The 26,909-nt window shown below is 44.8% G+C and overlaps 1 protein-coding gene across 1 annotated transcript in view; it reads right to left on the bottom strand.

The window, feature by feature from the left end:
• LOC138259479 (cytochrome P450 2C5-like) overlaps nt 1–26,909 on the bottom strand; it is a 798,218-nt gene that overhangs the window by 338,888 nt on the left and 432,421 nt on the right. The window contains exon 3 of the mRNA XM_069207249.1: nt 17,417–17,566. Within this exon, the coding sequence (XP_069063350.1) occupies nt 17,417–17,566 (150 nt within the window). The remainder of the gene's footprint in view (nt 1–17,416; nt 17,567–26,909) is intronic.

The following is a 26,909-nucleotide window of genomic DNA, read 5'->3' as shown; positions in this document are numbered from 1 at the left end:
CAGACAAACCACAAACCTATATTTTGGCTAAAACAAATGAAAGATGAAAACCATAAATTGTTGAGGTGGTCCATCTCCCTACAGGGAATGGACTATACAGTGGAACATAGACCTGGAGTACCCACTCCAATGCAGATAGACTTTCCAGATATTTCCACTTAGACAATGAAGACTCATCTGGGCAAGTTTAGCCTTATTGTCCCCCGTTTGGGGGTTGTTGCGTAGGAAAGTACCATCTTGCCTGGCATGTTACCCCCATTTTTACTTTTGTGTCAGTTTGTTTTTGCCTGTGTCTCTGGGACCCTGCGACCCTACAACTCCGTAGGCAAGGGTTGCTCCCGGGGGGGGGGGGGGTTGGGGGGGGGAGGAGGGGGGGTTCAGGTTTGGGATTGGGGGGGCAAATTTATTTTAGGCCATTTTTGCCCCCCCTGGGGCCGGCTGAGCCAGAGGCCAAATTCCATAGGTAGGCACTTTGCAAAAAACACCTCTGTTTTCTGTGAAAAAATTTGATGTGTCCACGTTGTGTTTTGGGCCATTTCCTTTCGTGGCCTATCCACACAAGTGAGGTACCATTTTTATCGGGAGACTTGGGGGAACGCTGGGTGGAAGGAAATTTGTGGCTCCTCTCAGATTCCAGAACTTTCTGTCACCAAAATGTGAGGAAAACTTGTTTTTTAGTCAAATTTTGAGGTTTGCAAAGGATTCTGGGTAAGAGAACCTGGTCAGAGCCCCACAGGTCACCCCATCTTGGATTCCCCTAGGTCTCTAGTTTTCAAAAATGCACAAGTTTGGTAGGTTTCCCTAGGTGCCGGCTGAGCTAGAGGCCAAAATCTACAGGTAGGCACTTTGCAAAAAACACCTCTGTTTTCTGTCAAAAATTGTGATGTGTCCACGTTGTGTTTTGGGGCATTTCCTGTCTCGGGCGCTAGGCCTACACACACAAGTGAGGTATCATTTTTATCGGGAGACTTGGGGGAACACTGGGTGGAAGGAAATTTGTGGGTCCTCTCATATTCCAGAACTTTCTGTCACCGAAATGTGAGAAAATGTGTTTATTTAGCCACATTTTGAGGTTTGCAAAGGATTCTGGGTAACAGAACCTGGTCAGAGCCCCACAAGTCACCCCATCTTGGATTCCCCTAGGTCTCTAGTTTTAAAAAATGCACAGGTTTGGTAGGTTTCCCTAGGTGCCGGCTGAACTAGCGGCCAAAATCTACAGGTAGGCACTTTGCAAAAAACACCTCTGTTTTCTGTCAAAAATTGTGATGTGTCCACGTTGTGTTTTGGGGCATTTCCTGTTGCGGGCGCTAGGCCTACCCACACAAGTGAGGTATCATTTTTATCGGGAGACTTGGGGGAACACTGGGTGGAAGGAAATTTGTGGGTCCTCTCATATTCCAGAACTTTCTGTCACCGAAATGTGAGAAAATGTGTTTATTTAGCCACATTTTGAGGTTTGCAAAGGATTCTGGGTAACAGAACCTGGTCAGAGCCCCACAAGTCACCCCATCTTGGATTCCCCTAGGTCTCTAGTTTTTAAAAATGCACAGGTTTGTTTGGTTTCCCTGGGTGCCGGCTGAGCTAGCGGCCAAAATCTACAGGTAGGCACTTTGCAAAAAACACCTCTGTTTTCTGTCAAAAATTGTGATGTGTCCTCGTTGTGTTTTGGGGCATTTCCTGTCACGGGCGCTAGGCCTACCCACACAAGTGAGATATCATTTTTATCGGGAGACTTGGGGAAATGCTGGGTGGAAGGAAATTTGTGGCTTCTCTCAGATTCCAGAACTTTCTGTCACCGAAATCTGAGGAAAATGTGTTTTTTTTAGCCAAATTTTGAGGTTTGCAAAGGATTCTGGGTAACAGAACCTGGGCAGAGCCCCACAAGTCACCCCTTCTTGGATTCCCCAAGGTCTCTAGTTGACAAAAATGCACAGGTTTGGTAGGTTTCCGTAGGTGCCGGCGGAGCGAGAGGCCAAAACCTACAGGTAGGCACTTTGCAGAAAACACCTCTGTTTTCTGTCAAAAATTGTGATGTGTCCACGTTGTGTTTTGGGGCATTTGCTATCGTGGGCGCTAGGCCTACCCACACAAGTGAGGTATCATTTTTATCTGGAGACTTGGGGGATTATAGAATAGCAAAAAAAGTGTTATTGCCCCTTGTCTTTCTCTACATTGTTTCCTTCCAAATATAAGAGAGTGTGTAAAAAAGACGTCTATTTGAGAAATGCCCTGTAATTCACATGCTAGTATGGTCACCCCGGAATTCAGAGATGTGCAAATAACCACTGCTCCTCAACACCTTATTTTGTGCCCATTTTGGAAATACAAAGGTTTTCTTGATAGCTATTTTTCACTCTATATATTTTTCAGCAAATGAATTGCCGTATAACCGGTATAGAATAAAAACCCACTGCAGGGTGCCGCTCATTTATTGGCCCTGGGTACCTAGGGTTCTTGATGAACCTACAAGCCCTATATATCCCTGCAACCAGAAGAGTCCAGCAGATGTAATGGTATATTGCTTTAAAAAATCTGACATTGCAGGAAAAAGTTACAGAGTAAAACGTAGAGAAAGAATGCTGTTTTTTTCACCTCAATTTCAACATTTTTTTTTTCAGTTGTAATTTTCTGTAGGAAACCCTTGTAGGATCTACACAAATTACCCCTTGCTAAATTTAGAACTTTGTCTACTTTTTAGAAATGTTTAGGTTTCTGGGATCCAGCATTGGTTTCACGCCCATTTCTGTCACTGACTGGAAGGAGGCTGAAAGCACAAAAAATCATAAAAATGGGATATGTCCCAGTAAAATGCCAAATTTGTGTTAAAAAATTGGGTTTTCTGATTCAAGTCTGTTTGTTCCTGAAAGCTGGGAAGCTGGTGATTTTAGCACCGCAAACCCTTTGTTGATGACATTTTCAGGGAAAAAACCACAAGCCTTCTTCTTCAGCCACTTTATACCATTTTTTTAAAAAAAAACGAAATTTTCACTTTATTTTGGCTAATTTCTTGGCCTCCTTCAGGGGAACCCACAAAGTCTGGGTACCTCTAGAATCCTTAGGATGTTGGAAAAAAAGGACGCACATTTTGCTTGGCTAGCTTATGTGGACAAAAAGTTATGAGGGCCTAAGCGCAAACTGCCCCAAATACCCCAAAAAAAGGCCTGGCACAGGAGGTGGAAAAGGCCTAGCAGCGAAGGGGTTAAATACAGAAAAATATGTATTTACATTTATTGTGTCAAATTATATTTGGAGAACACGTATACATTTTATCTCACAATAATGTGCTTGCATTCTTTCTATAGTATTTTCCATTTACTATCTGTCCATTTTATTGAATAAAATTGAGAGGATTTTAATAAATCCTGCCCATCCTTTCACTTACACATACCAAAGCATTGATTACATAGTACTTACTGTACATTTAAACTAGATTTAGAAGGTATCTTTACTTAGAGACCCTACACCAAAGGGAAAGAAAATCCATGCATGTTTCTTGGGGCAGGATCATTTTTACACTGAACGAAAATGTCACTGTCTTCAGCAGAGCCAAAGGCACTCTTTGTGAAGTCCATAAATAGCAGACCTCTGAAGTCAGTTACTGCACTGTTTATATTTCGATTACTGTACTTTTCGTACTATATAAAACACACATTTAAATAAAAAATACACAGCACTGGAGAAGCGAATAGGTCTAACTGTATTATGGTAACACATGCAAGCAGCAAATGTTTATGCCTACATCTGCATGCTTTGGTACATTTAAGGCAGACCTATTTGCTTTGCCATTGGCTATTGATGGATAGTGTTGACATGCTCTAGAGCAGTGATATTCAAAGTACGGCCTTGCGGCCACATGTGATCTTACAGACCTTTGCATGAGCCACTCACCTCTTCAACCCCCGACCGAAGGTCAACAAATTAACACAGCAGCTGTTTACTAGATTCTGTACTAATATAAAAAATATGATAAAGTGTCTTCAAAATTCAAAAAGTATATGTCAATAACATGTATAACCTTTTCACTAAAAGACATCAGATTATATCAATGCATTGAGAAGTATTTTTTTTTTCTGAAACTCTTTTTATTGATATTCATCATTTAAGAAACAGTGAAAGAGACAATTCAGACCACACATATACTTCGGCAAAATGCCAAATGCGTTAAGCCCTCCTCTCTATAAGGGCAAGCATATCCATATTTAACAGAGGCTGAGTTACCAGTCAAACATAGCTCTAAAAATCCCCCCCGGAGTATGCACCACTGTGCTAACTTCTGAATGTACACTTCCAAAGAAAAGGGGAACAGGAAGAAAATTTAACAATAGAAAGAAGAAAAAAAGAAACACAAAACCATATTATTAACAACAAAACTCTATGTCCCATTTCCTACAATGTATTATATACAGTCGGAGCCTGGAGCGCGAGAAGACAAGGGGCTCATCTGCTCCCAAGATGTGACCCCCCCTTTCCCTTCCCGGTGTCCCCCACATGGACTGTGCCTTATGCCTGTAAAAGGTGTAAAACCCTAAGGCACGGGCTACAGGCAGTAAGCAGTATAAACCTAGAAAGGAACAACACCAGGGGGTCCCAAATATAGTCAAAGCTCCTTCTAGAATTATCCAGTTGATCAGCTAAGCGCTCCATAGCGAGCCTGCACAACATTCTGGCGTACCACAGCGCCATTGGGGTGGTTCGTTTTTCTTCCAGTATAACGCTAGAACCGTCTTTGCTGCACCCAATGCCAGCCAAAGTATGGAACAATCACCCTGTGTCTGATGTTGCAATTCGGGAGCGTGCAGGCCCAATAGAATATGTGCCGTGATTTCAGAATAGGGTAGCCCAGAATCTCATAGATGTGACAAAATTTAATTCCAGTATGGGCGTATAATGGGACAGTCCCACCAGATATGCCTAAAATCTCCCAACATCCCACATCCCGCCAGCACCTCTTAGAGACCCGGGGAAAGAGTTTTTTAAGCTTCTCCGGGTAGAGATACCAGTTGTAGAGAAGTTTATAATGAGCTTCTCTAGTGCCCATGGAGTGGTTATATTTGACTATATCATGAAACAGACGGGACAACAGACCCTCCTCCACCGGAGATTCCAACGTCCGCTCCCAAAACGCCAAATGACAAGGAGTGTAGGTGCATTTTGCTGATATCAATAATCTGTATAGTGTGCAAAATACTACCATTTGCCATCGCCCCCCGCTGAACAAATCTCTCTATAGGAAGAAGCTCCCTAACGGCCGCTGCTCTAATATGAGGTTGAGTAACCTAATGGTGTAATTTATTATAAATAAAGTGCTCATAAATGTGTGTATGGAAATCCCTACAACAATTCTCGAATGTGCGTACCTGGTCCTCATGAAAAAGATCAGTGATTGCCAGACAACACCCCTCTCTCCACTTATCAAAGGGTCCTGGTGTAGCTCCTGGGGGAAGGCCATGTTATAATTGATTGGGGTATGGGGTGAGGGGAAGGTCATAAGTCTGAGGGTGCTTGTCACCATGTCCCACACCTTGAGAGTAGTAGCAGTGGGAGTACTAAGGTAAGCATTTTTTGGGCGGTCACCCCGAGGTTTCCACAGGACATCCCACAATGTCTGCCCCGTCCTTGCCCTGTCCATGTGCAACCACAGCTTGTCTGATTCTCAAAGGGACCACTCCACAATAACCCAGAGCTGTGCCGCTCTATAGTATAGAAGAGGCTCCGGGAGGGCTAACCTGCCCCTGTCCCTGGGGCTCGTAAGCAATCTGTTGGAAAGCCAGGCTCTTGCGTTCTGCCAAATAAACTGAGTAAACAACCTATGAAGCTCAGTGAAAAAGTCTGGAGGAATGTCAATGGGCAGGCTTTGAAACAAATATAACAACTGCAGGAGAACCATCATCTTAATAGTGTTAATGCGGCCTAACCAAGAGTGCCAGAGTATTGACCATCTCTTAAAATCAACTTGCAATGTCCTAAGGAGGGGCGGAAAATTTGCCTTAAATAGGTCAGTCACCCTAGGGTGAGCCGCACTCCCAAGAACAAAATTTAATTCTTGGCTCAGATGAATGGAGAAGTGGAAGCCAACGCACTCATCTCTGTGGAAGGGACCGTTAAATTGAGGATATAGGATTTTCCCCTTATTCACTTTGAAGCCTGCTACCTGTTCAAAGAGACTCAACTCCTCCAGAATAACCCAAAGGGTTACACATGGTTAAGTGACGAAAAGCAGAATATCGTTGGCAAATAATGAAATCCTATGTTGATCGGAGCCAAATTGAATGCCATAAAAATACGGATCTGCCCTTATCCAGGCCGCTAGTGGCTCAACGCTAAGTGCAAAAAGCAGCGGGGAAAGAGGCAATCCATTTCTGGTTTCCCTGGACAAGTCAAAAAAATCCGATATCACCCCAATTACACATATCCGAGACCTAGGGCCCGAGTAGTTGCTCATCCCCATCGCTATAAACTGCTCCCCAAACCCAAAGCACCAGAGAGTCACCACCAAAAAGGACCATTCCACCCGCCGGTCAAAAGCTTTCTCAGCATCCAGTGCTAACAGCATAGCCGGGACCTGCTTCTTCGCCACCTTTTCCATCAGGTGGATGACCCTTCTAATGTTATAATGTGTTTGCTGACCCTTTATAAAACCGGATTGATCCTGATGGGCCAAATCCGGCAACACTCCTTCAAGTCGCCGTGCCAGTATTTTGGTGTCCAGTTTTCTGTAGAGATTGAGCAGGGCAATGGGCCTATTTGAAGCACAAAGCAGAGGATCCTTCCCCTCCTTAGGAATACGTGAGATCAGGGCTTTCCCCATAGTAGGAGAGAGTGTGTTCTCAGATCTTATGAAATTGAACAGTGCAGCTAAGTGTGGGACGAGCTCGGCCCCAAAAGTCCTGTAGATATGTGCAGTGAAGCCATCAGGACCCGGGGCTTTGTGTAGAGGGAGGGAGTTGATGGCCTCCCTTACTTCATCTAAGGTGAATGAGGCCTCTAAAAACTCATTGATATCCTGGAAGACCTGCGGAAGCTGAATGTGGCGTAAATAATTCACCTGGACGGTAGCACTCGGGTTATCTGAGGTACACAAGCGCTTTCTCCTCTTCTGAATGGTGCTCCCCAGATTCATCCCGCACTTGCGCAATATAGCCCTTAGATTACTTAACCCGCAATTGCCTGGCCAAGAGAGAGACAATTTTGTTCCCACCGTCATAATAAGACCTCTTGAGCCATAACAATGCCACCTCTGCCCTATTCATGTAGATAGACTGCAGTTTGCCTTTTATGAAGGTTACCTTCCTCTGATTCTGCCAAGTAGGGGAGAGCTTGGGAGCCCGTTCAGCCTCCTGCAATGCATTCTCCAAACCTAGTCTCTCTTCAGCTTTCAACCAATAAAGTGAGGTCGCTAAAAAGATGCACGTGCCCCGGATGACAGCTTTGAACACGTCCCAGATAGTAGGGAGAGAGGTGTACCCAGGTTGATTACTCTTAAACAACTGCCTAATAGCTCTCCTCAGCGCGTCTCGAGTCGCTGGGTCTCTTGTTAACACGTGAGGAAAATACCAGCGCCCCCTCTGTGGTTTCGGGAGGTTCTACTCCAAAACCCTCCTCAACTGGCGCGTGATCTGATATGATTATCGGATGGATAATAACCGTTCGGAGGAGCTGTCAAAGGGGCTTGCATATGAAAATATAATGGATCCTAGAATAGGAGCTGTGAGAGTAAAAATTATATATAGTTTTTTACCGTGGGGTGAAACGTACGCCAAGTGTCAAGAAGCCCCAATCTGTGAAATGCCATCTTAACGGATTTTGCAAAGACACTAGTAAGTGGTCTAAGGCGTCTAATAAACGTTCACCCATGATTACTTCTGACCAAATGTGTCGCCCTGGAATCCCAGTACTCCCCCTCCATCCCATGCCCCCCTGTCCTCCGCATCCCCCAAACTGTCCACCCACAGGAAATAAGGACAACAAACAATAATCAAACGTCAAGAATGACAACACAAAAAATAACATTATAGCAACCATAAGACTCCGATATTGAAACAAGAAACTCAGTGTAGTCCTCATGATCTGGAGGGAGTATTCATCCGCCTCCACCCCCAACAGACCCCTAACAGAAGCACATATAGGCCCTCATTACAACATTGGCAGTAACTACACGTCTACCGCCACGGCGACGGCCGCCAACATACCACCGCTGTGGTTACCAGCCGTCTACGCGTATCATGGCCGCCGATGGTATACTGCCAGAATGCTGGCGGAACACCGCCGATGGCCATGGTGGCAGACGGTGGTAAGGCAGCGCTGCTGACAGCAGCACCACCATGCCAGCAAAACATCGTCGACTGTATCATGACCAGTGATACGGCCTGGCAGTGTTTTGCTGGCGGACACTGCTGCTGACAGCAGCGCCGCGGAGTGTCTCCAGCCAGAGGACCCCCTGCAAGCAGATAAGTCAGGTTCTCCGACAGGAGAAAGGGGTGGGGGGTGTTGTGTGTATGTTTTGGAATGCCCGCATGCGGGTGTGAGTCGCGTTGGATGCGTGCATGAATAAGTGATTGTGAGTGTTGTGTGTTGTGAATGCATGTGTGTGACAAAGTATGTTGGTGTGTGTTGCGGTGTGTTGATATGTATGTGTGTATGCGTGGGTGGTGGTGGGTATCCATGTGTGTATATGTGTATATGAGTGCGCATGCAGGTGTGTATATGTGTGGGGGCAGAAGGAGGGGGAGGGTGGGGGAGGACTCTGGGGAGGGGGTGGGGCCTGGGGGAGACCCCTATCAGTGCCAGGTAAGGGATTTCCTGGCACTGATAGTGCCTACCGACATGATTTTCGTGGTGGTAAGTTTAACACGAAAACCATGGCGGTAGACCGGGTCATAATCCCAAGGGTGGGATTGTGACAGCTGCCGGGCTGGAAACCGAAGACTCCAGCACAGTGGCCGTTACCACCCTGGCGGTCAGTGTGTTAAAGTGGCAGTCTTTGATGGCGGTTACCGCTAGGAACAAAATCACATTTTTTTACAGCCGGCCTGTTGGTGGTATTAACGTTACTTTAACACCGACCGCCAGGGTTGTCATGAGGGACATAGTGTCTGGTGTAGAGACTTCCTTTGCTGCTCCTGGAGGGATGATTAGAGAGCTGCCCCTGGAAGTGTTCAAACCACCAGCACCCCGCTGGTCTGTCCAGAGCCTCCACACTCTCCCTTGGGAAGAGGAAACCCACATAGCCCCTCTCAAAAACCTCCTTCTCCACACCCCAGGGGTTTGCCCAGCTGGTGGTGACAAGTTCACATACTACTCCTTGAGGGCTTTCCTCCCCCTCGGCGGCAACCTCCAACGGTTACCAACGGGAGATACGACAGACTCCTCCCGACGCCGCATCACCCCTTGTCCCGCAAGACCATTGTCCATACTCATCTCCGGCAGGCCCAGTGCAGCCGCCTTCCCACACTCCACAAAGTGGTACGGCTCGTTGTTAAGTTCAAAAGCAATGGCAAATGGAAATGTCCATCTGGACTGAATATTTGGCACTTTTTAGTGTAGCTGGGGCAATGTCCTGGAGCAGCGCACAGTGTGCACCTTGAAAGGACACCACGTCTTGTCACCTTGTCTTCTGGAGTATTAGCTCTTTAACCTTGAATGAGCACAATTTCACCAAAATATTGCTGGGGTCTCCTTTTCTCGGTGGCAAGGCGACTCCCCCCTAAGCACCCTTTCAATCTGTACTTCTGGATGGTCATCGCCCAAGAGATGTGAGAAGAGACCCACCACAAACGCCTCCCGATCTGGACCCTCACTGCCCTCCTCCAGCCCTCGCACTCTAATGTTGTCTCTTCGAGAATGGTTTTTCAAGTCCTCAAATTTAAGTATTGATAGTTGGAGTTGCGATTTGAGCTGCGAGACCTGCTTCTCCAAAGGACTTATTTTATCTCTTGGACATGAGTTTCAAGGTCTAAAATGCGGGTCCCCACTGAATCCACGTCCACTTGAAGAGAGGCCATGTGACTTGTAACGTCGGATTGAAGTGCCTCCAGCGCCGACTTCAAATCTGCCATGAGTTCCTCTCGCAGTTCTGCCTTAAAGGTGTGGAGGGAGATCAGAAGTTCCTCCTTGGTGAGTGCCACGCTGCCTGACCGCTGCGTCTCGGGCACCTCGGATCCGACAGGTGTAAATTAATCAGAGACCCTATTAAATTGTAGCTTCCTCCGTGGCATAAGCGCCTCTCAGACCTCACTCGCCGTGGTGCTCTTCTTTTCACAATAAGTGCCACTGCTGCTGCTGGCCCCCAGCTGCTGCTCACTGGGACATGATTCCCACAATAAAAATGCTTGTGGACACAAAAGAACAGATCCCTATGTAGGGAAAGGAGAGGCAACCCTCCTACATTGGCTCTCTGTAAAGCCTCCCCAGGGAAGCTCCACGAGGCCTGGCACTGGGCGCCATTTTGAGGTCAAACAACCAGGTCAGGCAGGCCCCCAAAAAGGAAAAAACAGCCCTCAAGGTGGGGGGGGGTGCACAACAAGCCAGAAAGCCCTACTCTGCGGTCCCTGGCCTACGCTCCTCGCTGGGGCCGCCCAATGCACTCGGCATTGCAGGAGCGGCCGTGACCCTCCCCACATGCACGGATGCCCAGAAATAGCAATGGGGCCCTCCTGCCCCCTCTGCCGGATCGCCGCTGCCACCTCCTCTCTCCCAGACCGGGGGGGCACCCCCTCACCTCACTCAGGAGCTCCCCCTTGATGTACGGGTCTCCGGGCTCCCGCCTGCGTCCGGCTCCCGGGAGATTCACTGTCCGCGCTGGCGCGGTGTAGATTGCTGCAAAGCCTCCCTGGCACACTTCATTGGCTCCCCCGGACTCACGGCATCGTCCGGGGAGCTTCACCAGCTAAAGGCTCTCCCCAGACACCTGGTAAAGGGGTCTGCAATCATGGGTGGTCTCAGAGCCTCCGGGTTTCACGACCGGTCAGCCATGTTGGCTGGCCCCGTCCTCGAGAGGTATTTTTTTACAGGGATCTGTTAGAATTTGGGGGATATAGCTATTAGAAAGTGGTGCAGTGCAGCAAGTCACCTTCCTGTGCAGTACTGCATCACTGGGAAAGGGCAGGATTGCGCCATAGGAATGCCCCACATTTAAGGTATACTGCACATTCCTGACTCTTCCCCCTGCACTGGTGCACAATGGGCTGCCTAGCGCCAATGCAGGCACCCTTACACCATGGACTGCTGCACAAAAACAATGCTGAGAGGCATATTCGTCTATCTATTTGTGCGGCAGAATGCAGCACACATAGAAAGAGGAAGTAACAAGGAGAAATAAGGATGTTTCTCCTTGTTACCCCTCTTCGGGGGAGGCAAATTTATTTGATGCACTCCTAGGTTTACAAGATCTGGGAATGCATTAAAGAAATGGCCGTTGCATGGGAACACCTAAGCGACACCCATGGAAAGCCTTCCCAGGGCAGAGTAATGCAACACAGCAAGCTGAGCTGCATTCCATTACTCCAGATTTTTGGAGCCACTCAAAGTCATGCAAGGGGACTTTGTATGGCTACAAAAATCTGAAAAAGTGGTTTGTGTCACACATGTACCACGTTGCGTGGTGCAAACATGATGCACCCCACTTATATATATGCTTCTGGGTCTTTAGTTGGCAGGCTTCTTCACCTTGTCTAAGTAGAGACCACATCCCTAGTCAGTGTAAGGAGTTACTCACCATAAATTAACCTGTGCTAAACCTCTGTTAGCTTGGCACAAAGCAAGCAAGCTTAATATAGGAGGTAATGGTTAAAGTATTTGCGCCACACTTAAAACAGTAAAACAGTGAAAACACCACAGAAAAATAATCCTCACCATTTTAGAAAAATAGAACTTAATTAAATGACAAAACAAGACCAAAATGACAAACATTCCATGAGAGGAAGTCGAGATATGAATTTAAAAAGAATATTTGCAAATATAGGTGAATATTTACAAGAAACTGGCTCATCAGTGCTGATGCACCAGCTTTTTTGCGTCGCCCTGCTGCACATAACGACACAATGTGTGCACTGTATTTATGATACGGCGCACCGCTGTACATGTTAGGACAGTAGCATAACATTTTTTGATGCTATTGTGGCGCTTTGCGGCACTAGCATCAAAAATGTTTACGCTGGTGCAGCAAAGAGCAAGGAGATCCATTGTTTACAAAGGGTGCGTTACTTTAACACCTGCTTTGAGCAGGCATCAAAAATGATGCCAAAAATGACACAGTGAAATCTTGTAGATTTCACTGCGCCATTTTTGCGGGCCTTCTAATACTGGAACGCCCCCTTGCATACATTATGCCTGACACAGGCATAATGTGGTGAAAGGGGTTTCAAAATGGTGCAATGCATGCATTGCGCCACTTTGTAAATATGGCAGAGCAAAAAATTCTTCCATGAGTCACATTAGCGTACAAAAATGATGCTAACGTAGTGCAAGGAGGCACTAGGGCCTTGTAAATCTTGCCCATAGTATTTAAAAGCAGAAAGCGGCAACCACTGGCTATTTGGTCACGCTAGGCCGGGTGAAATCTGAAAAGTCAGGCAAATCACGATGGAGCGCGGGTCAGATACAGGGTGCTAAGCTTGTCCTGCTGAAAAAGTGCCTTGTTATGCTGTTGATGGAGCCCGATGCATGGAAAAGAGGAGGCGATGCATCGAGGTCGATCCCGCTGTATGTAGGCAATGCGCCAGTTCAAAGCAATGCATTCCGAGATGCATTGTAGGCAGTTCGCTAGCCATGTAGGCGATGCGTTGACACCAAGCCTCGCAGCCAGGGATGTTATGTTTTTATCCTCAGCGGCAACGGCAATGCTTCTGTGTAGAGGGAAGATGCACCAGTTCCAACTGTTGCATCGATGCAATGCATGGATTTTACAGTTGCAGCGCTTTATATCCACTTCCAAGGGCCCAGGACTAGATTGGCGCCACTTGGCAGGGCAAGACTTGAAGCAGGCAAAGTCCAGGTGCTGTTGCATGATGAAGTGAAGTATTTGAGGTACCAGAGACTTCAGAACAGGAGGCAAGCCAGCAAGACCTTTGGGTCACTTTTGTTGCGGAGATGTAGAGATGCAGGTCCGGTCCTTCTCACTTCCAGGCAAGGAGGACAGCAGCAGGGCAAGCACATCATAGCAGGAGTCCAGCAAAGTCCAGCAGAATCCATCAGAGTGACAGTTCTGTCAGCAGCACAGCAGTCCTTCTCCCTGGGAGAATATCCTTAGGTCCACAAGTGTACTGATTTGGTGGAGTCAGAAGTCCATTTCTTATACTCAGTGGTGCCTTTGAAGTGGAGGAGACTTCAAAGAGTGGCCTTTGAAGTGTACAGAGTCCCTGCCCTTCCTGTCCTATCTCCAGATTCAATATAGGGGTTTATGCAGCCTTTTGTGTGGGATCAGGACAAAGCCCATTCAGGTATAATTGTCAGCTCCTCCTCCCCATCTTGTATAGGATGGCACATCAACATGCAGATGGCCACTCACACCTAAGATCCCTTTGTGTGTAGCTGGAGGGAATGCACAATAACTCAACTGTCACCCACCCAAAGGTATTGAGAGACAGGCAGAAGGCACTTGACGGGTAAAGAAAAATAATAACAACTTTCCAAATGTGGCATTTTCAGAATTACAATTTAAAATCCAACTTCACCATAAGTTGTGATTTTAAATTGTGATTCCAAAGACACTAAACTTGGGGGTTCCATCTCTTCCCAATTGGAAATTACACTTAAAAAATTAAAATAAGACAATCCCAATGTTACTCTGTGGGAGAGAAAGGCCTTGCAGTGGTGAACAACGTATTTGAGAGTTATTCACAATCTGAATATATAAAACTAAAAAGTACATGTCCAACTTTTACACTGCATCCTGCCCTTGGGCTTGTCTGGGGCCTACCTTAGGGGTGACATAGGTATTGAAAAGGGAAGGTATAGGCCTGGTAAGTGGGTTATCTTGCCAGGGCAACATGACAGTTTAAAACTGCACCCATAGGCTCTGCAATTGCAGGTTTGAGTCATGTTTAAAGGGCTACTGAAGTGGGCGGCACAATCAGTGCTGCAGGCCCACTAGTAGGATTTAATTGACAAGCCCTGGACACATGTAGTGTACTTTCCTATGGACTTGTAAGAAAATTAAATATGTCAATTGTAGATAAGCCAATGTTACCATGTTTTAAGCAGAGAGCCCATGCACTTTAGCACTAGTTAGCAGTCAAAGGAGACAACTGCTCAGCAAAGTTGAGATCTCATGCACTCTAAATAAGAGAAAAAAGAAGGTGGGCAGAGCATTCGCCACTTTCTTTAAATGTCATATAAACACCTAATCTAAATAGGCTCAAAGGCCTTAGAACTGTTCACAATTCATCTCCACTAAAAATTTGTCAGAATCAGACCTACGGATTTTCATAGAACAATTTTAACTCTCCTGCAGAGGTTGTTGTCTTTATATAGAATGATGCAGTCACTGCCAAAAGCCAACAGCAGCCAATTGTCGCAGGCTATGCAGAAAATGTTCCATTCGTTCACTAAGCCATCATAACACATTACACATATGACCATATAAGGTTGCACGTGTATGTGCAGTGTCAATGTTCATTTCACTGATTAGAAATAATTCATATGTCATAGTGACACTTTAGTAATCTCTAAAGTGTCTGGCAAGTCCTTTGTTTACGGGAACTTCACTTGAGGGGGAGTGGGAGGAAAAAAGTTAAAATAAGATGCCACTTTGTCTGGAGCCCGAGCCCGAGTTTATGGATTGAAGAACATCTGGTGATGAAATATCGTTTACAGCATCTATTTTAGGACATCCTCATTCCTCACTCCTCATCCCTGCTTCTCATCCATCATCCCTGCTCTCACACATCATCCCTGCTTTTCATCCATCATCCCTGCTTCCCCTTCATCATCTCTACTTCTCACACGTCATCCCTACTTCTCATCCATCAGACATCATCCGTACTTCTCATTCATCATCCCTACTTCTCATCCATCATCCCTACTTCTCATCCCTGCGTCTCATCCCTACTTCTCATCCATCGTCCCTACTTCTCATCCATCATACATTATCCCAACTTCTCATCCCTGCTTCTCTTTCATCCTCCCTACTTCTCATCCATCATCCCTACTCCTCATCCATCATCCATCATCCCTATTTCTCATCCATCATACCTACTTCATCCCTACTTCTCATCCATCATACAGCATCCCTACTTTTCATCCATCATCCCTACTTCTCATCCATCAACCCTACTTCTCACCCATCATCCTTGCTTCTCATCCCTCATCCCTGCTTCTCATCCATCATCCCTACTTCTCATCCATCATACATCATCCTTACTTCTCATCCATCATCCCTACTTCTCATCCTTACTTTTTATCCATCATCCCTACTTCTCATCCATCATCCCTAATTCTCATCCGTCATCCTTACTTCTCTTCCATCATCCCTGTTTCTCATCCCTGCTTCTCATCTACCTTGCACCATTCCTACTTCTCATGCCTCAGCCATCATCCCTACTCCTCATCCATCATCCCTACTCCTCATTCCTCATCCCTCAGTCATGCCGACACATTTTCAGTTTTGTGAAACTCACCTTCACATTGATTGGTTGGCTGCATTCTATCTGACTGAAAACAGCTTTCTCAATGCATGTGCTGGCTGAAGAGAGAGGAGAGGAAATGCAACTGTGTGTTTGTGTCCCTGAATTCAAGGCTATACAACATTTCATTTTTTTAACTGTGTTCTGTTTACAGGGCTTCTGTAGAAAGCTCTGCTGGTTTGGGAAACACAAGGAGCCCACAATTGGGCCATAAATTAGCTCTTGGAGAAAGGGTTATACAGTTCATCTACAGTTCAACCTAAAACCTTTGTTGTTTGGGTTTCATATGGAGAAAGAACATGTTTAAAATCTACTTTGGTGACAGTGCAATCCAATTCATCCAAACCATTTCTGGTTTCATTTTTATTTGTAACAAATAAAATGTTCAAATCTGAGGCTGCTTTTATCTCCAGAGCTGTTTTCTTTTTCTTTTCTGAAACCAGAAATGTTTTCATTGAAAAGTAGATGAACTGTAACACTTTCTCCAAGAGCTGATTTATGGCCCAAGCTGTGGGATCCTTGTATTTCCCAAACCAGCAACGCTTTCTGAAGAAGCAAGTGTAAACAGAAAAACACTTAGTTAAATAAAATTAAATGTTGTACAGCCTTGAATTCACTGGAAACAAACACACAGCAGCATTCCCTCTTGTGTTCACCCAGCACATGCAATGAGAAGGCTGTTTTTCAGTGAAATAGAATGCAGGACTCTCTCATAACTTGGATTGGCTGTTGCCAGCCAATCAGTGTGAAGCTGTGTTTCACTAAATTGAAAATGTGTTGGTATGAGTGAGGGATGAGGAATAGGGATGATGGATGAGGAGTAGGGATGTTGGCTGAGGCTTCAGAAGTAGGAATGATGGAAGATGGATAAGAAGTAGGGATGAAAAGCAGGGACAAGGGATGAGAAGTAGGAAGGAAGGAAGAGAAGTAGGAATGATGGAAAAGACGTACGGATGAGAAGCAGGGATTATGGAGGAGAAGTGCAGGGATGATGGATGAGAAGTAGGGATGATGTATGATGGATGAGAAGTAGGGCTGATAGATGAGAAGTAGGGATGAAGGAAGAGAAGTAGGGATGAGGGATGAGAAGCAGGGATGAGTAGTGAGGAATGAGGATGTCCTAAAATGGATGCTGTAGGTGATTAAATATCTTGGACAAAACAATGCAAAAAGTATAATGCAAAGGACAACAATCCGTTTTTCAGGCTAAGATGTAAGGAGGGAAACCCTTCAGTTCACCCTTTAGTCTTGTATTATACTTAAAGCTATGGAATGAAAATGTGCTCCTTTAACAACTCTATCTAAGAAAGGCATATTGTATTCTTTTATTTTGTGACAATGGTTTTGTCAAACTATGCTTATTCTTTACAGTTTTGAAGTCTGCAAACTGAATATTAGATCGATCTGAATTCTCAAAAATGTTTTTACACTTGCAATGTTTTTTTAACACATTCTTTTATATAAGAACTGTGTAATTTGTGGGAGTCTTCCAGACTATGATAATTAATACTCCAAAGACCCACCTGCGAAAGACATTAAACACTTTTAATTGTAATTGTAGAAAATGGATTTGTCATAAAAATGCTTTGCTCAATGTGAGTAACTCTATGACGGGCGCTGAGAAGGCAGATCTGCAATAGTTCACTCTCTTTTTCTGGCTTTTCCAACCTTTACTCCTCCCAATAAATGACTAAGGAATACAACGCTCCTGCGTTAGATTGATGGTTGCGCCCTGCATGCTTGCAGCCTGTCTTCAGTCATCGGATTAGTGCAAAATTTGCGCCCAGGGACGGTACCTTTAGTTTTTCTGAGCTCTTCTACCAAAAAACGTGCCTCCTCCTGAATCCGCTCCTCAAGGTTCCTCTTCCCCATCCCAAAATTTCGGAAGGTTGTTAGGGCGAATCGTCGTAGTTGCTTCCACTGCTCTCCATTGCTCGTTACCAACCCTGAAGAAGACAAGTCAGACATGTTGATTTATGCTTACAGTAAAATATTACTATAATAAGCTAAGACAACTCCATTGTCAAGATACAGTTACTTATGATTTACTGTAACACTGTATTTGTGCCTGTTCTGTCAGCTACACTTCGATATTGTTTTATCTATATAGGTGGCAACGTAGGCTACAAAAAATAGGATAGTTTTGTCTCATTTTACGGGCAACGCTGTGTGCGTAGATAGGTACAGCAAGACTTTATATTAAACAATCTCGGTTGACCACACTCAACTCCGGGGTAAGCTCATACCAGACTGACCAACATCCACGACCTTTGTGTCCTGTCCACTGCCCTTATAGCATACATACCATGGAATAGACCTGTGATTAAAGCATTTTATTACAACCACTCCAACCCCTAAAGATGTAATTTAGTAAGTCTAGCTTTACTTAAAAATGCGATTTTGGAACAAAATTCACACCTCCCACTAAAATCATATTTTTATAGCCACTCATCAGTCTTGCTAGACTCATAACCAATGTTATAGCTAGCTAGGCAATGACAAAGTAGTAAACAAACATCTACCATATGTTTGGGGGTTTTGGTAACTTTTTCCGATCTGGTACAGTTTTCTAGAATGTCAGGCTTGGCGATGCCCAACGTAACTAGAATCTGAATATTTTGTCATCTCAGGAGCCATACTAAGCATAAGGGTATTTATTACTAGACAAGGGTGCCCTCCTGTACGTCCCCTTGACATCGCAAGTTGAATCTTTTTTTGAAAGGTTTAAGTGTTTTTTTTGTGGTTTTTTTATAAACACCCCCTTTCATGACATTAGACACTATTATGTTCTGAAAACTATTAACCACCAGATGTTGTTAATATGTATTTCAGGCTCATTCTCCCCATATGGTGGAACATTTTCAATATGTCTTTTTCAGCATCCAACAATAGCTGTTAAACTGACCTTGAAATTGTGTTTAATCCATGGCTGAAATGAGACCTGCTTTATGGAACAACCAGCTGACCATATTTGTTTAAAAAAATATTATTTTATTGTTAGTTAACAGTAACATCTGAAACATTACGTATTCATAAAAGGTACACACAGTAGTAACGACATATCACACAGCGTGTCTTAGAAGATAGAACAATCTGTTGCATCATCACTTAGGTAAACTCTTCAAACGTGTATGGTGGGCGTGGATTTATAGTGGCTACAAATACAACACGGTGTGCGGGTCACAGGGATGCGTGGCCCATCAATGATTGGCAGGACGAACAGAGGGCAGGGAGGTTGCAGCAGTGTGAGACGTATGGGAAGGTCAGGGCAGCATTGCGGTCTGTCAAAAACATCGCACATTACAGTATTTGATAATTTGCATGCTCAATCACTATGGGGCCCTGTCTGGGGAAATTTCAAGCAGGTGTGTTCAGATCCTAAGCATGGGCACTTATTTTTGAGGGCCGGTGCTTAGTTTTCTGCCTCAAGCATTTGCTGCGAGCAAAAGACTAATTTGGGAAAGAAAGAGGAAGAGAAAACCGAAAAAGCATCACAAGGAGAGAAAGTAGAAAACTGCTAGAGTGAGCTGAAGGGGCTGGGAGTGGCTTTAAATGGATTGAAGAGGCCCGAGATGGCTTCAGGATTGCGCTGTCTCAGTATTCCGTGTTCGCCCATTTAATTGCATCAGCCGCTTGTTTAAGATGAGGGCTTTGGGCACCGGCACCAGCATCTTTTTGTTTACAAATTAATCACTGCTTACAAGGGCTGGCAGTTCCAAACCAAATTAAGAAAACTGGCTTCCTCTAAGTGCAAATGTGGACACGCAGGCATTGAGGCTGGGGACACGTGTTAGATGTGGTGGGGTGATAAATAGGTGTGATGTACATGGTTGAATTGTGTAAATCATAATTAGGGGTTTCAATACACTTCCTTCACCCGTTGTAAAGCCCATGTCTTATATGTTAATGATTGTGGAAGGACAAGTGCCACCCCTGTGTCCCCCATGGCATCAGAGAGCAGCACTGAGTAGAGCGAGGAGTTGGTGTGACACGCAGTGGTGTGTGTCGAAAGGACCTCGAAAATAAGCGATTCTGCTTCCCCCGTCCCCCAAGTGTTCCTTATAATCCGCTGAATGGCATGGTACGTTAAAAAGTAACCTGCACCCACATTGTAAATGTCCATTATATCTGGGAAGAACATAAGTATCCCTTCACTGAAGAGGTCACCCACTTGGATAACCCCTGCAGCCCACAATGGCTTCAGGTCATGTCCTCCAGTTATGGCATGAATACCTCACAGTTGTGGCAATGCGATGAGTGAAGAATAAGTAATATGTTGGATTTTGACATGTATAAAGCATTGTCAGAATGTTCATGCTACTACCACCTGGCCAAATTCCTGTCAGGGTCGAAAGTTCCAGTCCGTCAGCAAAGTGTAGATTCTTGTCTCTGCTATGGCCTCCCAAACCGTTGCTCTTTCGGGATTTGGTGTTGCATCTAGCCAGCAAATAGGCTATTGAAGTTGTGCTGCTTCATAATATAGTTCAAAGTTAGGAGCACCCAGTCCCCCCACCACCAATGGTCTCTGTGCCACAGAAAGGACCGCACAGCACTGACCTGTCCCCCATACCAACTCAAGCAGCAGTTCCTTTCAGTTCCTGGAAAAAGCTCTTTGAAAGCCTCAATGGAAGTGCTGCAAAGAAGTATAGTAGTCTAGGCAGTCTCAATATTTTAGTAATTGCTACTTGTTCCATAGGGGAGAGGTATGACAGTGCCAAAAAGAAAAAGATCCCAGAATTGATCATAGTGTCTTGTCAATGTTGCCTCACTTAAGGGCCCTGTTGGTGTGATACCTTTGGACAACAAGATATTGGAAGGTGTCATAGCTAGGGGTTGGTGGAAACAATTCACTCCCCACGCGGAGTTGGCAGAATTTGGATACTCCGAGCTATATGTGTAACATGGAGTTCCCAATAAATTCCGCCATCTGGCCCTTAATGGAATTAGTTTTTTGTAGATTGTGCACAGGTGAGCAATATGATACTTTTCAGCTGCTTTCAAGCACATGCAAGATTTTGTGACTGCTAGCATGGCTTCAGTCTCAAACAGTGCCTTCTTGCACCTTTTTCGTGAAGCTGGTGAGCGTGAGCGCGGCTGGACTACGAGCAGATTCTCTACTCAAAAAGTAGCCAAATCTGCTCAAAAATAAATTTTCGAGTTGATATCCTAGCCCAATGGACCGTTCCGGTTGTTTTGTAATGTGAGAAGCCTTTTTTAATTTTACTTTTTTTTTTTAACAGGAAGGAAGTACCCCCCGAGACTCCAACTTCCTGTTCATGTCAAGCAGATTCCTCCCAGTGCTTGGTCCATCTCCTGTTCACTTTTCACTTGGATATTAAGGTGGAAAGATCACTCTGTCTTTTTGTCTGCTGCATATTTACCATTGGATATAAGGACTTTGGGCCTTGTTACAAGTCTGGCGGTCCAAGGACCACCAGACACGCAGTTGTGGTTGGACAGCTGCACTCCAGGTGGTCGACCACCACATTAAGGGGGTTATTCTAACTTTGGAGGAGTGTTAATCTGTCCCAAAAGTGACGGTAAAGTGACGGATATACCACCAGCCGTATTACGAGTTCCATAGGATATAATGGACTCGTAATACGGCTGGTGGTAAATCCGTCACTTTTCCGTCACTTTTGGGACAGATTAACACCTCCTCCAAAGTTAGAATAACCCCCTAAGACCCTGGTGGTTGGACCGCCAGGGGACCTCCGTCACTGCCGGGAAGAATGTTCCCGATAGGCTGACAGCAGTCGAACTTGTTGTCAGCCACCACAGCCCTGACCTCAGCACCGCCGAGCTGATCACAACTCCTGTTTCTGCCAGCCTTTCCATGGTAGGCACCCCACCATGGAAAGGCTAGTGGAAACACAGTGCTAGGGACTACATGGGGACCCATGAACTGCCCATGCTCATGGGCAGTGCAGCACCCTCAGAATGTGCACTCTCTGCTTTGCCGCTATGGACCCTCATCCTTGCGAGTTTGGCGGTCAGCTCATCTGACCGCCAAACTCATAATCAGCCCCCTAGTTTTTATGATATCACAAGTAAGTTAAAAAAGCTTTTGTATAGGGTTGTTGTTTGTTTGATAAGACACACACCAGTATTTCTTTGTACTTTTGGTTGATTTTTAAATTTGATTGTAGAGGGTGGCATGGAGTTTTAGTAGGGGCCTAGTTATTTTTTTAAATTTCATTTTTCATCTTTTGTAATGGAAATATGTTGCACAATTCAGTAAATTTTCTCCACGTTTGTTACATTTATAATATTCATTTAGTTTACAATGTGGCCTAGTCTGAAAATGGGCTATCCAACAAGTGGGCCCAGTAGTAGTTATCAGTGTATGAAAGAACTGTTTCTGTGTTATATGTTGTTTTAATGAAAAACAAACAATTATTCAGGGCAGGTATGGCATTGAATTAAATAAAAATGTGGGTTATTTTTTTAATTTCATGCTTTTTTCAGCCAACAGAGTATATGTGGGGTAATATATGATGCCCTGGGAGGATGTATGTAGTAACATTTTTATAGCTCAATTATTTTTCATTTTTGGTATTGCTAAATTAATAGTAGTGTTTTCTTCCATGTTACCCTGCCTCCTTTAGCTGGCCAGTGTATGTGTGAATGTGTTTGCCATAGGCCACCATTTATCTTTGCTCTCCATGCCATGTGGCCAGGGGCCAATTTGTGTAGTCAGTGTCCATAGGCCTGAATGTGGTCTTTGTTTTCTGCGCCTCCTTGCTTGGCGGTTGACCATGTTGCTGGTGGATATTTTGTGTAGCCAGCCACTGTGTTTTCGCCACATGTCTGCATGAGATCTTTGTTGTGGCCATACCTCCTTGCTTGCTGTTGTTTGTTAACCATGTGGCTGGTGGCTATTTTGTATAGCTAGCCAGGCTGCTTTGCCTTTTGCCTGAATGTGTTCTTTGTTGTTGCCATGCCTCCTTGCTTGCTTTTGTTTCAAGCTACTCACTCACACATACAAGGCCATACACAACGCAGGACCAGCCTACCTGAACCACTGTGTCTCCTTCCACCCCTGCCAGATCACTCTGCTCCACCCAGATAGCCCTGGCCACCATCCCTCGCATCCGCGAAACCACAACTGGAGGACGATCCTTCACCTACATTGCAGCAAAGAACTGGAACAACCTCCCCGTGCACCTCAGACAAAGTCCATCGCTCACCATCTTCAGGAAGAACCTCAAGACGTGGCTCTTTGAATGAGGCCCCTCCCTTCCCCACCACCACCTTGAGACCCTCATGGGTGAGTAACCGCACTCTACAAAAACTGATTGATTGATTGATTGGCCATGTGACTGGTGTCCATTTTGTATAGCCATCCAGTGTGTTTTTCCCATAGGCCTAATTGTGTTCTTTGTTGTGGCCATGAATCCTTGCTTGCTGCTGTTGTTTGACCATGTGGCTGGCAGCCATTTTGTGAAGCCAGTCAGTGTGCTTTTGTCATAGGCTTGCATGTGTTCTTTGTCCTCCAAACCTCCTTGCTTGCTGTTGTTGTTTGTCCATGTGGCCTGCAACCATTTTGTGCAGCCAGTCAGAGTGATTGTGCCATAGGCTTGCATGTGTTTTTATTCCCCATGCCCTCTTGCTTGCTGTTATTGTTCGACCATGTGGCCGGTGGCCATTTTGTGCAGCCAGTCGGTGTGCTTTCACCATAGGCCTGTATGTGTTCTTTGTTCTCGATGCCTTCTTACTTATGATTGTTGTTTGACCTTGTGGGCAGTGGCCTTTTTGTGCAGCAAGGCAGTGCTTTTGCCATTGAATTGCATGTGTTCTTTATTCTCCATGCCTCCTTGCTTGCAGTTGTAAGTTGAGCATGTGGTCGGTGGCCATTTTGTGCAGCCATCCTTTATTCAATTTTTCAAAGCCAACATCTAAGGAGATTTATAGTAGAGGGCTATGGATTTTTGTTTTTTATTCATTTTTTTATTTTCCCTCATATCAATGTAATTTTATGCTTGAGGATATGATGAACAGAATTTATATTATATGCATTTATTACATTTTGTGCATTCACCTCCTTGCCTCCCAATGGGTTTCTCATTGTCATGTAGTACACCAGCAATTATTTTTTGTTTATTTATTATTTCTTGTTTTATTTTTTATTGTATTTTATTTTAATGTTTACATTTAGGTTTTTTTATTTAATACTTATTATTTTTTATTAATTTATTGTTTTATTTATTTTTTGCATTTTGCCTCCATCTATCCACCCCCTGACTACCATAGGCACTAAGCTATAAAACAACATTCATTTTTTAAGTATTATTAAATTTTTCTCTGGACCCCCTACCTGCCATAGTAGATGCACACACAGTACACCAGCATAATTTCATTTTTAAGGATGACTCGATTTCCCCCTTGGCCCCCTTGTCTGTCATAGGAATATACCAGGCTTCACAATTTTTAAGGATTGTTCCATTTTCTCATGCATCTCCCTGACTACCACAGGTGTCTTCCTTAGAATATATGCACATAAAACAAGGAGTTGCATCTATATGTTGTTATCCTGATTGAAAATGACATTTTATTTTATGGTGGTGTGGTTTGACTTTGGAATGGTTGGATACGCTATTGTTGATAAATATTTAGGACAATACCATAAGCAACCAACCATGCTAAAATATATTGCCTTTGTCTGTACTAATTCAAACTGCAACAATGCCAATCAATCAATCAATCACAGAGTCTAAAATAACATAAGCTAGTCACCCCATGGGGATTCTAATCACTGGGGGGTGCTGCAGGCTTCGTCTGGCTGGTGCTGATGGTCAAAGAGCCAGGTCTTGAGCTGCTTTCTTAAGTTCTTCAGGGAAGGGGAGGAGTGCAGGTGGCAGTCGTTCCAGATATATCGGCGAGGTGGGAGAAGGAGCGACCTCCGTAGCATTTGCGGTGGATGCAGGGGATTGGGGCCAGGGTGAGGGAGCTGAGCAGAGGTCTCTAGTTGGTTGGTGGAAAGTGAGGCAGTTGTTGATACAGGTGGTTTGGGTATTGTGGAGGGCCTTCAATGCATGTGTGAGGAGCTTTGCTAGAAAGGGAGCCAATAGAGGGCCCCAAGTTGGGGGTCATGCTGGTTCTTCTGGGGAGGTTGAGGACAAATCTTGCAGCTGCATTCTGGATGGTCTGGAGGTTGTTCATGAGCTGTTTTGTGGCTCTGGGGTAGAGAGCATTTCTGTATTAGAGTTGGCTGGAGATGAGGGTCTGGGTGACAGTTTTCCTGGTAGAGATGGGGATCCATTGGAATATCTTGCAGAGCATGCAGAGGATGTGGAAGCAGGCAGAAGAGATGGTGTTGATCTGTTGCTTCATGGTCAGTTGGAAGTCTAGCATGATCCACGGTCCACTAAATGTTTTTCTTCCTTGTTTACTTTTAGGTGCACAAGAGACATCACTCATAGTACTGACAGCCGGAAGGCATGTACAAAGTGATGTCTGTGACCACATAACACCTGACGTGAGTTCTCCAATCTCTTCCACTTGTGAAGCTCAATTCCAGTGTCAACTGACATCTTCAAGATGACCCCAAAGAAAGGTGCTGCCATGAAAGTGGCTCATGAGAAGAAGCAGCTTTCCACCACCAGCGTGCCGACCACAACCTTTTTCTGGAAAGTTGTGCCTGCTAACCTGGCCTCGGGGAGCAATCTGGAAGCAGTACTCCCATAGCAATCGCACCACCACAACCTAAGCCCACACCCATGTCTGTCAGTGAGGCAACTACTGCACTCATGGCGACAATGTCGAGCAGCAACATTGAATTGCATTTGTCTCGTTCACAAAGTAGTGCACAATCATTGCTTTGGCTCCCAAGTAGTCCGTCCTCCTGGTCAGAGAAACAGAAGAAATACTGGTGGTGTGGTATATCACTGCGATGATGTTGACAGATTGGTAACTGTCTAGATATAATAATTGTTTTGTTGATTAGTTCAATTGCAGGAATTCCTGTCTCATTGTGCATCTTCCTTAAGTGAGTTTCATGTGAATTTGTGGTCTTTCACATTTTAAACCCAGGTTTACACAAACAATTGTATCACTCTTGTAGTTGACTTGTTACTCTGTCACAATTGTGATGGATATCCTGATCACTGAAATCTAAATCTTGTAGGATATAATAGGAATTAGATTACAGCAGACTGGCTACCTGTCACCATTGTGATGGAGTAACCTGCCTTCCAAAATCTAAATCAGGACCATAGTCAGTAACATACTGACCACCTGCAGAAGAATCTGCATTCATTTCAGCCATTCTTTCAAAGCCCAAAGCAGTTGAAGATCATTCAGCGTGCAAACAGAGCACCAGTTAAAGCTCTCATACAAAAGGTGCCAAAGAATTGGAACTCAACCTATCACATGTTACAATGTCTTTTTGAACAGTAGTGACTATGTCACTCAAAGATGAGGGGATGCAATTGCGAAAAGCATGACTATCGATATGGACAAATGGGGCCTAGTCAAATTCCTGACACAGATGGTATTTCCTTTTGAGGTTTTAACATGAGAAGTCAGCAAGGAGGACAGTACGATGGGCCAAGCTATCCCATTTTTGCATCTGCAACAAGACCAGTTAAAAAAGGTCTTGGAGAGGTTCACAGGCGAGAACAAAAATACAGAAGCGCAGGCTTTAGTTGACAGCTTAATCCTTCATTTGACTTTTAATACAAGGGTGCAAACAGACATCTCGTTCTCCAAAGAGTACATATGTGACACAATATTTCATGCATGGTACAAAAAAATACAGCTTATTTTCAGAAGAGGATGTTTCACAATACTAAACGTAGATTGTTGAGCAAGCCAATGAACTTGAAGAAGAACGTCTCCAAATTAGAGTCCCAATCTCAGGCAGAAGTCCTGTGGTGCTGCCTTCAACTTCCAGAGAGGGCAGTCCTGTCATCTCAGAGCAGCCAACACCAGCAACAAGAAATCCGGTAAAAACAGCAACAACAGGAACATAAGAATTGGCCCCAACTTCTGCATTATCTTGGTTTCATGTGGCTGGCCTCAATCCAGTGCAGAGGCAAAGGCAAAGGCAAAAGAGGTCGAGCAGCACCAATTACCGTTCAGAGGATGTTCCAGGATTATGTGGATGACCATAAAGAGACCTAGGGGGATCACAACCCAATTGTGTACTAGTATGGGAAAGATGCACCAATGGCCAGAGCTCAGCAGACTGGCAATAAAGTATCTGGCTTGCCTGGTGGTCAATGATTCTGCTGGGCATGTGATCAGTGCAGTTGGCTCAGTTGTTACAGTTAGAAGGACCAGTCTCTC

This window comes from Pleurodeles waltl, chromosome 9, assembly GCF_031143425.1.
Source record: "Pleurodeles waltl isolate 20211129_DDA chromosome 9, aPleWal1.hap1.20221129, whole genome shotgun sequence".
Taxonomy (NCBI): Eukaryota; Metazoa; Chordata; class Amphibia; order Caudata; family Salamandridae; genus Pleurodeles; species Pleurodeles waltl.
The sequence above is the reverse complement of the archived record's forward strand: the minus strand, read 5'-3'. Positions and strand labels throughout refer to the sequence as shown.